This window comes from Zalophus californianus, chromosome 12 (genome assembly GCF_009762305.2).
Source record: "Zalophus californianus isolate mZalCal1 chromosome 12, mZalCal1.pri.v2, whole genome shotgun sequence".
Lineage (NCBI taxonomy): Eukaryota > Metazoa > Chordata > Mammalia > Carnivora > Otariidae > Zalophus > Zalophus californianus.
In genome coordinates, this window is record NC_045606.1 from 31,227,187 (window position 1) to 31,241,322 (window position 14,136).

Sequence of the window (14,136 nt, forward strand, 5' to 3'; positions counted from 1 at the left end):
GTGCCTAGCCCGTTCTGTCCTTCCTGTGGCTTTTCCCATTTTATTAACTGGGAATTCTCTCTCACCAGTTGCTCAGGTCAAAACCTTGGAGTCTTCACTGACATGACTCTTTCTTGCATACTCCATTTCAAATCTGCCAATAATTCCTCTTGGTTAGTTCTACTCCTGAAAAGTATCCAGAATTCAACCAGTTCTCATCATCTCCACCAATACCACGATGATCTAGGCGGCTACCCTCTTTTTTCACCTGGATTACCGAGATAACTTCTCCATTTCTATCCTTGCCATCCAAAAGACTATTGTAACATAGCAGTTGGAGCAATTATTTTAAAATTTAAGAGTGATTGTGTTTTCCTCTCCTTAAACCCCTGCAGTGGCTCCACATGTCTCTCAGAGTAAAAGCCGCCGCCCTTAGAAGGCCTGCCTCGTGTGGTCCCCACTCTTCCTCTGATCTCATTTTATGGCCCTCCCCTCATCCCTTTCCTCCAGCCACTCTGCATCCTTGATGTTCCTGGAGCACACTTAGGGCTCGAGTCTGACATGGTCTTTGCACAGATATCCTTATGGCTCATCCCTTCACTTCTTTCAGATCTTTTGTTCAAGTGCCATCTTCTTTAGAAAGCCTTTCTCTAAGACTATATAAATCAACAGTCTTCTTTCCTTGGTCTCTACACCCAGTCCTCTGGTACCATTTATTGCCCTTAACCCTTTATTTTCCTGCCTAGAATTTTTCACCACCTCATATATATTTAGTTGTTGATGATTTTTTTTTTTTTTTTGGTCCGTCCACCCTAGAATGTACATCAGCACCATGAGGGCAGAGAATTGGTCTCTTTTGTCCACTGCTGTATCCCTAGCACCTAGAGCAGTGCATCGTAGGTGCTTAAATGTGTGCTGAATGAGTGAATGGGTGAAGAGGTAGCCAATTGCAGATGGGCAATTCAGGAACCAATCTGCCTGGCCTCTCTCTCTCCCTGCCTCTGTTCCTCCTGGTTATGTAATTTGGGCAAGTTACTTCATCTCTTTGGGCTTTGGTTTCCTTCCCTGTAAAATGAGTATAGGCAAATGTATGAGTGTAACTCCTTCACACATTTGTGGAAAAGATGAAACGAGTGTAAAGTTTTCAGCTCCTGGTAAGCTGTTGAAATGTGTCACCTCTTGTTACGAGAGCATCTTCTAGGTGTGTGGTAGGAAGGCAATTCTCAATAGAGCCCTCACAATCTGCATCAGAAGCGCCTGGGATTTGTTCAAAATGCAGCTTCCTGGGCCCTCGCCAAGAAATCTGAGGAAGGCCCTGAAAGTTTTACGTTTTTGCAAGCTCTCCAGATGACTATTTGCATATTAAAGTTTTGGAATTATGTGTTGGAGGGAAGATAACAGACCACAATTATAGAATGATAATCCTGAACTTGGGGAAGGGTCAGAATTATGCGGAGTCAGAGGGAGGGGCCTTTCCCTCTTAGTGGTGTGTGTGTGTATGCACACGCATGTGTGGTATGGTACAGTGTGTATGCATATGTGCGGTATAGTTTTGGGGATGTGTGTGGTATGTAATCTGTATGCAGTGTGTGTGTGTGTGTGTGTGTGTGTGTGTGTGTGTGTGTGTGTGTGTGTGTGTGTGTGTGTGGTATGTGGTGTGTATCTGGTGGTGATGGGTAGGACTGGGAGGTAAGTGTTGAGAAGTAAATTAGTTCTCTGGCAGCTGCTGATTTTAAAATGATCCTGTTCTGAGGCAAGAGTCAATAGCCATGCATAATTATTTTCTTGTCCTTGGCAGTGGGATGTTCTACGATGGGAACCACACCTATCTCATTGAACCAGAAGAAAATGACACCTCCCAAGTAAGTGCTCCTTCTGTTTTCTGTGGCAAATGTAAAAATTGAGATTGGGAGCTTTTCCCCTTCTTTTTTCCTCCTCTTTTTGTCTCTATTTTATTTTCTTATTTTTAGAGTCAGGATAATAAATATAAATATATCCATATATATAAAATTAAATACTAAGTCAAAATCACAAGTGGGTTTTTTTAAGTCTGTGTTTTACTCTGTATATTGGAAATACTTTCTGAGGTGTTCTGAAGCCTCCATTTTTGTTCTTTCTCCACCATAATGTGCTATGATTTGTCTTAGTTTGCTCAGGCAGTCATAACAACATAGTGGGGGGCTTAAACAACAGAAATTTATTTTCGCACATATTTCGCACACTGGTGACTGGAAGTCCAAGATCCAGGTGCTGGCAGGGTCTGTGTCTGTTGAAGGCTCTGTCCTTAGCTTGTGATGGCCTCCTCCCTGCTGTGTGTCCACATAGCAGAGAGACAGAGCTGTGGTGTCTCTTCTTATAAGGGCACCTGCCCCACCCCACCCTGAAGACCTATTTTAACCTTTATTGCTTTTTCATAGGTCCTGTCCAAATACAGTCACATTGGGAATGAGGGCCTAAACATATGAGTTTTGTGGGGGGACACAAACATTCAGTCTCTAACAGACCAACTCAATAGAAATGTTATTTTCCACCTCTCTTTTCTAGATTTCAGATTTTTCTCTGTTGCCTGTTGTCTGTAGGGCCTTGTGCTGATGAAATGTAGGGAAATCTAAGTTTTCTTAATTCTCTCCTTCCTTTTAGTTGCAACATGCATTTTCCACAAATTAGAAAAGCATTGAGTTTATATTGTAGACTGCAGAGAGAAACATAATACACTTCCATTCTTGCTCTGTGCACACAGATATTCTTCCTTGTATTCAACATTGTTCACTTAGGCAAGTAATTTCTAAAAATATACACTGTTTTGCCTCCCATAAAGGGAAGTGAATTATTTTTAACTTTTTTGTTGTTGTTGTTTTTATTTTTTTTTTAAAGATTTTATTTATTTGACAGAGAGAGACTAGCAAGAGAGGGAACACAAACAGAGGGAGTGGGAGAGGGAGAAGCAGGCTTCCCGCTGGGAAGGAGCCTGATGAGGGGCTCAATCCCAGGACCCCAGGATCATGACCTGAGCCAAAGGCAGACGCTTAACTGACTGAGCCACCCACGTGCCCAGGGGAAGCTATTTGTATTGTATTGTATTTTCTAGATGCCTGTTGTTGACTTTTATATCACTTTGCCTGGACAGGTGAAATTTTTTACAACAATATCATGAAACTTGACTGTTTATGACATTCTATTTTTTTTAATTGAAAGGAGCCAGAAATAATTATTTGAATGTTCATTAATTTTTCTTAGATGAAACATGGCTTTTTGTCTATTGGTTTGTCACAGAACTTGTATGACATTTGAATTTTGGAGCAAGGTCCATTTGGCCATCTACTTACGCCAGTCATCTTAACTCCCTGATATGAGACGAGTGTGAGCTCTGCAGTCTTTGCCTGGCAAAACTGTCTGGCTCTAAAAGTGGGTCAGGGATCCATGGAAAGGGACCAGTTATAAAAAGTATTAGCCCATTTTCCCAGATGTCTTACTTCTCCTTGGGGAAATAGGTTCATTCATTTATTTTCCATTACTACAGGCTTTGGCTTCTCTGTCTGCAGAGGCATTTTGTTTCTAATACGTGCTGGGGGAATCTGGGAGCAGGAGAGGGTTGTGAGGTGGCCCATTGCCTTTTCAAATCCAGGAGAGTGCGTAGTCAGGCTGTGGTTATTTTAGGAGTCTCAGCTTCTTCAGCTCTCATTGCCTGAGACTGGAGATAACTGGTTGCCTGTGCTTAATCTTGGTTATTTGTGTTCTTTCAGGAGGATTTCCATTTTCATTCAGTTTACAAGTCCAGACTGTTTGAATTTCCTTTGGATGATCTTCCATCTGGTATGATATTCATATTATGACTTTGAAAAAAAGTCAACTTTAATAATTCATTTGAGTGCTTTAGAGCTAATCTATATGTGGAATACCCTTAGCTCATGACTGCTCATAACAATTTTAGAGAGAAAGGGACGTCAAGTCAAGGACATCAAGAGGGAGAATAAAATGCAAACTGACTTCATGTTTGTAGTGGATGAGTTTGGAAAGATACAGTTTGAGCACATTGAAGAAGACTTTTTAAAATTAGAAAAAGAGCAAGGTATTTCTGAGTGGAGAAATAATGTTAGGGCAAAAATTGGTCTGCATACACAAAATATAGAAAACTTCACTTTCAATGAGATACTGATTCTGTTAACACAGGGATGAACTTGTAATCATTTTCCTATTTGTTTTCCTCATCTCTTTTTGCCTCACCATTTTAAGAAAGAACGATTATAGATTAACACTTTTTATTATTTTTTAAAAAAGATCTATTTATTTATTTTAGAGAGGGGGGAGGGGCAGAAGGGGAGGGAGAGACAGAATCTCAAGCGGACTCCCCAATTAACACAGAGCCTGACACAGGGCTCGATCTCACAACCCTGAGATTTTGACCTGAGCTGACGCCAAGAGTCAAACCGTTAACCGGCTGCACCACCCAGGTGCCCCTAATGCTTTTTATTTTTATGTGCTTTTTTTTGTGAAATTGGTCTTTGCTTCTCATGTGTGTTTGTTTACATTTATTTATAGATCTTAGTTTGAGTTGCTTCCAAATCTTCACATCACAAGTAGGGCAGAGTACTTATACTTTGCTCGTTAGTGGAGCAGTGATTGTATGGAGTGCATTTGTCTTTGGCTCTACAGGACTTAACCGGTTTTCTCCTACTGAAGGTAGAACACACTCAGAATGTCTAATGTGGAGAAGCTTCCTTTCCTCCTTAGTGAGCCCTGACCACGGCTATAGTACATTCTAATTTTTTTTTTTTTTAAAGATTTTATTTATTTATTCATGAGAGACAGAGAGAGAGAGAGAGAGAGAGAGGCAGAGGGAGAAGCAGGCTCCCAAGGAGCAGGGAGCCTGATGCGGGACTCGATCCCAGGACCCTGGGATCATGACCTGAGCCGAAGGCAGACGCTTAACCATCTGAGCCACCCAGGCGCCCGTACATTCTAATTTTTAATCTCATTTTTATCTTCGCTATAGCTCTGTGAGATAGATAGAATTATTCACATTTTGTAGATGAAGAAACAGGCTCAGCCAGCCTGTCTTTTCCAGGGTCCGACAGCTAGTTTGGGACTGAGCAGGGTGTGGATCGTGCCAGTGTGAGAATGTGTGCTTGGAGAGAGGCGCAGGGGAAGTGGTAGAATCATCCGACTAACAGCACATCCTTATAAACTACTGCTTAGGAAAACCACTCAAACGTTTACATTGTTGGGGTGCCTGGCTGGCTCAGTTGGAAGAGCATGTGACTCTTAATCTCGGGGTCATGAGTTCAAGCCCCACATTGGGTGTAGAGATTACCTAAGTAAAAACTTAAAAAAGAAAAATTTACATTGTTTCCTCATTGGAAAATGAAATGAGTGTTTGCTAAGGTCCCTTCTCTAAAGTAGCTTTCTAACTCCTTGATCTTCTGCCCAGTTCTTCTCTCCAGCTGCAGAAGGGATAGAGGATCCTGTTTTACGGAACTCACTATTTTGAAAAATCTGCAAATAAGCATATAGATGCTCTTACTTTACACAGACACTTTAGGCTGTTCCTTCAGACAGTATGAAACTTTTTACAGTCCCTATTGTGGGAGGAAAGTAAATCATGACTAGGTTCCTGAGAATAAAGCTACAATCTAATAGGTCTTATTGGAAGCAATGAACATTAATTAATATTTAAAGTAATAAATAAGGATCCCCATAAGGACTTTAATGTAATCCAATTGTACAATTTGTTTTTTAGAATGAAATGTTTTCCATCATAGTGGATTCTTTTTTTTTTTTTAAGATTTTATTTTAAAGTAATCTCTATACTCAACGTGGGGCTTGAACCTACAGCACTGAGATCAAGAGTTGCACGCTCTACCGACTGAGCCAGCCAGGCGCCCCTAATCATACAATTTTTAAAAAAACTTTGTTCAGGGTTACTTTCCCACAGAAACTTTAAAGATGACTTGGCAGTTTTGCTGTAATTAAAATTAACTTTCAACGTCTTCTTCCAAAACTCAGGTCTGTCTCAATTAGTTTCTGGTTTTCTTTTCTTGTCAGAAGTTGGCACTGTCAATTTTAAGAGTGTTATTTGTCTTTCTAGATGCTTGGATTTATGATAAATTAGAAAAAAATTCTTGTGAAATAAGCTCAAGAGTAAGCTTTTTTTATTTTAGATTTAATAAAGTTTTCCTGGGTCCTGGATTATCAATACCTTTGTCTTGCTATGCATTTTGTATTTCCTAGAGATAGAATATGATCAGATGTTCCCCAAACTTGTTTAACTTGTGGAACCTTTTGTTTTATATGACATATCTCTTAGGATTACTGTCCCTAAGAAAACATTTGAGAAAAGTTTATTTATTTCCTACAGACCCCTTAGCACAGTCTGTTTTTAAAATTCCTACCAGGAAATATATAAATCTTGTATACCATTAGATGATTTGGCACACGTGCATTCACTTGGTGAGATTTGGCACATTCCCATCATCCTGGTACCTTCCTTTGTGCCTCTTCCCAGTCAGCACCACACACTTCTGCAATCCCTTTTCTGACTTTTAGGTTAGCCTGTTTTAGGTCTTCATGCAAATGGAATCACACACTGTGTTCAGCTTCTTTTGCTTAGCATGTGCCCAGGAGATTAATGTGAGAGGTGAGCAACAGTTCATTCTTTGTAATTACTGAGTATGTTCTGCTGTTTATTTATTTATTTATTTTTAAGATTTTATTTATTTGACAGAGAGAGACACAGCGAGAGAGGGAACACAAGCAGGGGGAGTGGGAGAGGGAGAAGCAGGCTTCCCGCTGAGCAGGGAGCCCGATGCAGGGCTCGATCCCAGGACCCTGGGATCATGACCTGAGCTGAAGGCAGACGCTTAACGACTGAGCCACCCAGGTGCCCCTGTTCTGCTGTTTAAAGTTACCACAGTCTTTTATCCATTCTGTTGATGGACATTTGGGTTGTTTCCAGTTTTTGGCTATTACGAATAAAAGGACTCTAAACCTTCTAATAAAAATCTGTTTTGTGGACACATGTTTATATTTCTTCTGTCAAATACCTGGCAGTGGAAATACCGGGTCTTAAGGTAGGTGTGTATTTGACTGTATAATAGTGTTTCTCAAACTGCAGAATGTATCAGAGAATCACAGGCTGCTGGCTCCATGTCTAGAAGGCTTTTTCAAGCCCCTTAATTGAGATACGGTTGACATTAGAGAAAAGCTGTACGTAATTAATGCATACAACTTGACGAGTTTGGATATAAATGTACATCCATGAAGTCATCACCATAATCTATGCCATAAGCGTACCCATAACTCCAAAAGTTTCTTTCCACTGTCTTTATTATTGTTATTGTAGTATTAGTAGTAGTAGTGAAAAGAATACAATGTAAGATCTACACTGTTAACAAAATTTATATATGCAATATAGTATTATTAATTCTGGCCACTCTGCTGTACAGGAGATCTTTAGGACTTATTCATCTTGTACAACTGAAACTTTGTGCCCTTCAACTAATACCTCCCTGCTTCCCACTTTTCTCAGCTCCTGGCAACTATCATTCCACTTTCTGCTCCTAGGAGTTTGACTATTTCAGATTCCTCATATAAGTGGTATCATGTAGTATTTGTCCTTTTGTGTCTGGCTAGTTTCACTTAGTGTAATGTCCTCCAGGTTCATCCGTGTTGTCACAAATGGAAAGATTTCTTTTTTTTTTTTTTAAGGCCAAATGATACTTTATTGCATATTCATACCATATTTTCTTTATCCATTCATCCACTGATGAATATTGAGGTTGTTTCTATATCTTGGCTATTGTGAATCATGCTACAATGAACATGGGAGGACAGGTATGTCTTTGAGATCCTGATTTCAATTCCTTTGACTATATACCCAGAAGTGGGATTGCAGGATCAAATGGTATTTCTATTTTAATTTTTTGAGAGGAACTTCCTCTCAAACTGGCTGTACCAGTTTCTAGAGTTTTTGATTCAGTACATCATGGATGGGTTATGAGAGTTTGCATTTCCCACAAGTCCCCAGGTAACGTTGATGTCTTTAGTTTTTGAACTGCACTCTGAGAACTCCGGTTGTATGAGAATTGCTGAACCTTTTTCTTAAAGTGGTTATACCATTTGACACTCTCATCAGCACTATCTGAGAGATCTAGTTGTTTCACATCTTCACCAGCACTTGGTGTGTCATTCTTTAATGAAGGTCAGTCTTGGAAGGCTAGGCTGGCTATTCAGAAGATTCTTGATAAAGAATGTGGTAGTATTTATAGGAAAAATATGAGAAAAATTTGGAGATAAATTTTTTAAATTGTATTCATTCATGATATATTTTATTTAGTATTCATATGAACACAATTTTTTTGATTAATGTTCTATATTATCTTTAAGTGTAACATACATTATAAAATTTATAACCATATAGTTATAATTATATAATTTGTAAGTTATGATTTATATTAATTATTATTTACTATAACAATTGCTAATAGTTAATAACTAAATTGAATATAATTATATAATTTATATGACGAAGGGATAGTAAAACTTTGCCCTGTCTGAAAGAAACCTGGCAAATGCACTAAATTCATTTATTTTTATTTCCTTTTAGAATTTCAGCAAGTACACATCACTCCACCAAAATTTATTTTGAAGGCAAGACCAAAAAGAAGTAAACGGCAGGTATGTATTCACAGGTATATTCCATGACGTTTTAAAAACACTTGGCAACTGCCAGTTTAACTCTACATTAAGTCTCTATAAGAGGTTAAGTCTTAGTTCAGGCATTTGTCAGGGTGTGGTAAACAGTAAGATGACAGATCTGTAGGAGCTGTGGAGGGAGGTCATGTTGTTTTATAGACTCAAAAAGGACTCATGATAGTGTTGATAATATGGTTATTCATCATAAAGGCAGATTATGGCCCTACCTATGGCATCTCTGGTTCTTTCTATCATAGGCCTCTTTTCTTGCCTGGGTTGTTTCACGTCATGGAGTCTACTTATAAAGATACCCCCTTGAGAGGGAATCCATCAGGTTTTAAAGCCACAGAATGCTCTTGTCACCCTTGAGCTACGTTGGAGTCTGGGATATAAACTCAGGATGTCCACTTTATGAATGTTCAGTGGATCTTGGACTTAGCAAAAATAATAAGTCCTTGTATCCTGCTTTACACCACATGAAGTGTAGGTACTGTTAATCCCCTTTCACAGGAAAAGAAAATGATGTCTTTGAAATGTGAAAATGACCAGAAACATAGAGCTGGGAAATGGTTGAGATAGAATAAGAACTCTAGTCATCAAAATTCCATATGATTTCTCTCATTTGTGGAGTCTAAGATGTATAAAATGAATAAACAAACAAAAAGCAAAATCAGATCTGTAAATATAGAGAACAAACTGGTGGTTGCCAGAGGGAAGTGAGTGGAGAGATGGGCAACATGGGTGAAGGACAGTGGGAGACACAGGCTTCCAGGTAGGAAATGAGTAAGTCGTGGGGGTTAAGGGCACAGCACAGGGAATAGTCAGTGATATTTTAAGAGTGTTGTCTGGTGACAGATGGCAGCCACCCTTGCAGTGAGCACAGAATAACGTATGAAGTTGAATCACTAGGTTGTACACCTGAAACTAATGTAACATCGTGTGTCCAGTATACTCAAAAAAGAAAAGGAAACAACAGAACCCTGGTTATTAGAATTAAGATATCATGTATTATGTATGTGTGTTTGGCATAAAAAACACAGGGTGAGAGAAATGGATCTCTAGTAAGATTTCTAGTAAGAAACCAGTTATCTTCTGTTTAAAATATGTTCAATAAGTATGAAATAAAATAACTTTATAGGCACATTTCTAATGTGAATAATAATTGGTTTTTGTTTGTTTTATTGAGGCACAGGTATCTGTGCCTGGCTGTCTTCTAAAAATTTTAATTGTATTAACTCATTTAATCCTCATAACACTCTTATGAACAAGGTATTATTATTATCCCCATTTTACTGCTAAGGACATTGAAGCGTAAGAAGCTTAAGAACCTTGCCCAGGGTAATAATGAGTTACCCAGTGGTGGAGTTCAGATTCTGACTTAGAATAAGTCTAGTCTCAGAGAAATGCTTATAACCATATATGCTTTATACATGCCTCTCAGAAGGCTTTGGGTTCCATGAATTGCTACCAGGAGCTTTATGTATTTTGTGAATATACGTATATATTGAGGCCCAGTTAAATAAATGAAGATTGCCAACAAGATTTAATTTGAAATAGTGTTTATTTTCATGAATTATGAGATCAGAGAATAGGATAATTTTATTTTTTCCTCAAATTTTTTATTTTTTTAATTAAGTTCAATTAATTAACATATGTATTATTGGTTTCAGAGGTAGAGGTCAGTGATTCATCAGTCTTATATAATACCCAGTGCTCATTACATCACATGCCCTCCCCAATGTCCATCACCCAGTCACCCCACCCTCCAACTCCCTCCCCTCCAGCAACCCTGTCTGTTACCTATGATAAGAGTCTCTTATGGTTTGTCTCGCTCTCTGATTTCCTCTTGTTTAATTTTTTCCTCCCTTCCCCTGTGATCCTCTGTTTTGTTTCTTAAATTCCACATACAAGTGAGATCATATGATAAGTGTGGCATAATGGAAAAAGTTAATTTTACAACTCTTGTTAAAGACTGTGTTATAGATGAACTGCAGGGAACCAAGGCATATGGCTGCCTTAGTTTCTCCTACCAGTAGCATCCACTAATCATGATTTTGAAGATGGAGAAAATTCGTTGTTGAACAGACAGATATAACATAGCTGTAATAGATAAAACAAAACTGCCTGGAAGCTCTCGAAACTATCTTAATAAAACTCTTATATCATTTGGGGGATCCCATGAACCGTATCAGAGGAAGAAATGGCATTCTCAATCCCAAATTTGGAGATTAGAGAATAAAAGTGTCCACTAGACACCCCCTGTATTCTCTGAGATCCTCAGAAGCTTAAATTAAACCAGAAAGAATGCACTTCATGTGTTACAATCTCCAAGATAAACTGGTAAATGAAAATAACCTGATTTTGCCTGATGCAAAAGCTAGTGAAATAAATAGAAGTACTAAATAAAATATATGTTATGTTCGATTTTATATCCATAAATATTTCTGGAAGAAACCAGTAACTGTGCTATACCCGTTGTGGGGAGAAAGGTTAGCAACTAGGTAGATGAACAGAAGTGAGAGGAAGAATTTGATCTTGAACCTCTTTATAGTTCTTTATTTAATCTTTGAATCATATGAATTTATTACCTGTTCAAAAATTGAGTAAAATCGACAAAAATGAAAAAAATTCTGAAGGAGTAAAAGTGGAAATGTTTATTTCTCTCATGTTTTAGTTTTTTAAATTAAAAACACTTTTTTCAGCCTTATTGTAGTATAATTAATTGACAAAATTGTTAAGATACTTGAAGTATACAATGGGATGATTATATGTATATCATCTATCTATCTATCTATATAGAAAGGAAACCCCCCCATTGAGTTAATTAGTACATCCATCACCTCACATATTTACCTTTTTTTTTCCCCCTTGGTGAAAACATTTAAGTTATGTCAGCAAATTTCAGTTATATAATATAGTGTTATCAGTGTTGGTGTCCATCAACAAATGACTGGATCAAGAAAATGTGGTGTGTATATATATAGTGGAGTTTCATCCAGCCTTGGAAAAGAAGAAAATCCTATCATTTGTGACAACATGGATGAACCTGGAAGGCATTATGCTAAATGAAATAAACCAGACAGAAAAAGATAAATACTGCAGGGTATCACTTATATGTGGAACAAAAAAAAAAAAAAAAAAAAAAATCAAACTCACAAAACAGTAGAAAAGTGGCTGCCAGGGGCTGTGAGTGTTGGAAATCACAAGTGTTTGGAAAAAGGGTACAGTATAATATGTAACATAATATGTAACATATTTTTTAGTTTTCCGCAGCCAAGTTCAGGGGGCTTATGTAGGTGCTATTTCCTTTACCATATTGCAGCTTCGTCGACATCCTCGTAACATAGAGGAGGAGACCAAATATATTGAGCTGATGATTGTCAACGATCATCTAATGGTAGGATGTGCTAAATTTTTTGTCGTTTGAACCTGTGTGTGCCAAGGGGTAAAACTGGTGGATGCAGAAATATGTTTAGAAGAAACAAGAAACCCAGAAAATTGTAACTTGGAAAAGACATTTGTGTATGTAGCCAAATGTATTTTGTTAGGCAGTAACAACCTTTAAATTGGAAACATTGTTAGGTAGAAGTAACTAGCAGTATTTTGTGACATTCCAGAAATATTTCTTTGATTTAGAGTTAGTCAGCCCTTTGGATTTGCTTAATGAATATTTGTATTTTGATGAAATCAGTGAGGCACCAGTAATGGGACACTTTAGTTTGCAGCATACAAATTATGCTGATAAAAGAAAAGCAGTTTTTCAATTTCTGGCCTGCTATGCAACAAACCATATGGAAATGTTTATATATAGGCAAGCAGTGAAGATTTTAGGATAGGAATCTGGCAAAACTTCCTTCTTGCTGAGTCATTTATTTTGACCCAGAGTGTGTATATTCAGTGCACGGGCATGTTGCAGGAAGTAGCTTACATTTACAGCACAGCAGTGAGTTATAATGTTAATTGCTCTATGTAACCAGAGTTTTAAACTAAACATGTTCCGTGATGCACATTGCTGAATTTTACTTAATTTCAGGGATAAGTGCGTTTTAATTTACTTTGAGTGATTTATTTGGGGGAAAATGTGTCATTTGTTTGCATATGATTAAACAAACATCAATCACCTATTGTTGCCAATAATAATAATAATAATAATAATAAAATCCAGATTGAGTTCTTCTTTGTTCAGGCTAGAACTAAGTTTTATCTTTCTAACCTCTTGGAAGTCAGTGAATGTTACTGTTTCCTGAGATTTTTACATGATCAGAATAAGTTGTAAGAACATATTATTTTGACTTTTTAAGATAGCGCACATTCAGATACCTGCAGAGATCTTTTAGGCAGGTAACACAAATGAAGTAAGCCAGATGTAAAACAATAGGGAGGGGGTGAGGCCTGTGGCAAAAGAAAAGATACATGGCCTGTCTAATGGGAGTGGCTGCCTCTCAGTACTTGCTAGTTATCACCATCAGGGATGCTAATTTTAAGGGAAGCCAGAAATCAGGTTTTACATGCTATTTCGTGATGATATTTCATACTATTCACATACACTTTTTCTGGCTATCCACCTTACTTATATTTGTATGTCTTGCAATTCGTAGACAACTTTCATATGTTTTTATCATTTTGAATAACAATTCTGTGTTAAAAATAAACTTGTGAAATGGATGGAATAGGTATTTTTTACTTCCTCTGGCAGTTAAGTAAACTGAGGCCTCAGATTCTTAAGAACCTTTCCTCAGACTACACAGCATGTAAAGAACTAGTTCTCAGCTCTTATAATTTTTTTACAGAAAGCCATAGAGATATTTCAGGTACACTATGTTTTCTCTGCTGAGGTGATTATTTGGAAGCCCTTCACTTGTTTTGTTTTGTTTTGCTTTCAGTTTAAAAAACATCGGCTTTCAGTTGTACATACCAATACATATGCGAAATCTGTGGTGAACATGGCGGATTTAGTAAGTATCAATCGATTCAATATTGCCATAGAGGAATTTCATCTCCTGATTGCTAACAGAATGGTTAATATGGTTCTTATATTTTCGGTGCTCTGAATTGCACTTTAGGCAAGGTGTCCCATATGTAAGTCCCTAGTAACCTTGCAGTGGACTTTATTGTTTTTGATCTCTGGCTGGGAAGATGATAAAAGGAGGTGGTCAAAGTTACCCATGGATTGATGCTTGAAATTTCTCCTTATATTTTTCACACTGAAAAATAAAAAGTTGAGTCCCAGTCCTTAACGAAGATATTCATTGTGTACTTCCAACATTGGAGAAGCAGGTGGTTGAGCTATTTTCAAGAGAGTGCCTGGTTGTGTGTGAATGATGCACTAGTAATCCTACTATATTTACTTTCTGCCTGACAAGGCAATGTGGGTACCTTCTCCATGAGTTTAATTGGGACCCGTCGGGTTATGTAGAAATTATATCCTAGGGGAGTCTTCGCTGTTCCATTCTTCTCTTGGGAAAC

General features: G+C 37.8%; 1 protein-coding gene across 16 annotated transcripts in view; it reads left to right on the forward strand.

Annotated features, from left to right (window-relative positions):
• Positions 1–14,136, forward strand: part of ADAM22 (ADAM metallopeptidase domain 22) — a 217,493-nt gene that overhangs the window by 138,382 nt on the left and 64,975 nt on the right. For all 16 annotated transcript variants that reach the window (XM_027574110.2, XM_027574104.2, XM_027574111.2 and 13 more), the window contains exons 6-10: positions 1,778–1,841; positions 3,723–3,792; positions 8,582–8,652; positions 11,993–12,067; positions 13,554–13,625. In XM_027574110.2, the coding sequence (XP_027429911.1) occupies positions 1,778–1,841; positions 3,723–3,792; positions 8,582–8,652; positions 11,993–12,067; positions 13,554–13,625 (352 nt within the window). The remainder of the gene's footprint in view (positions 1–1,777; positions 1,842–3,722; positions 3,793–8,581; positions 8,653–11,992; positions 12,068–13,553; positions 13,626–14,136) is intronic.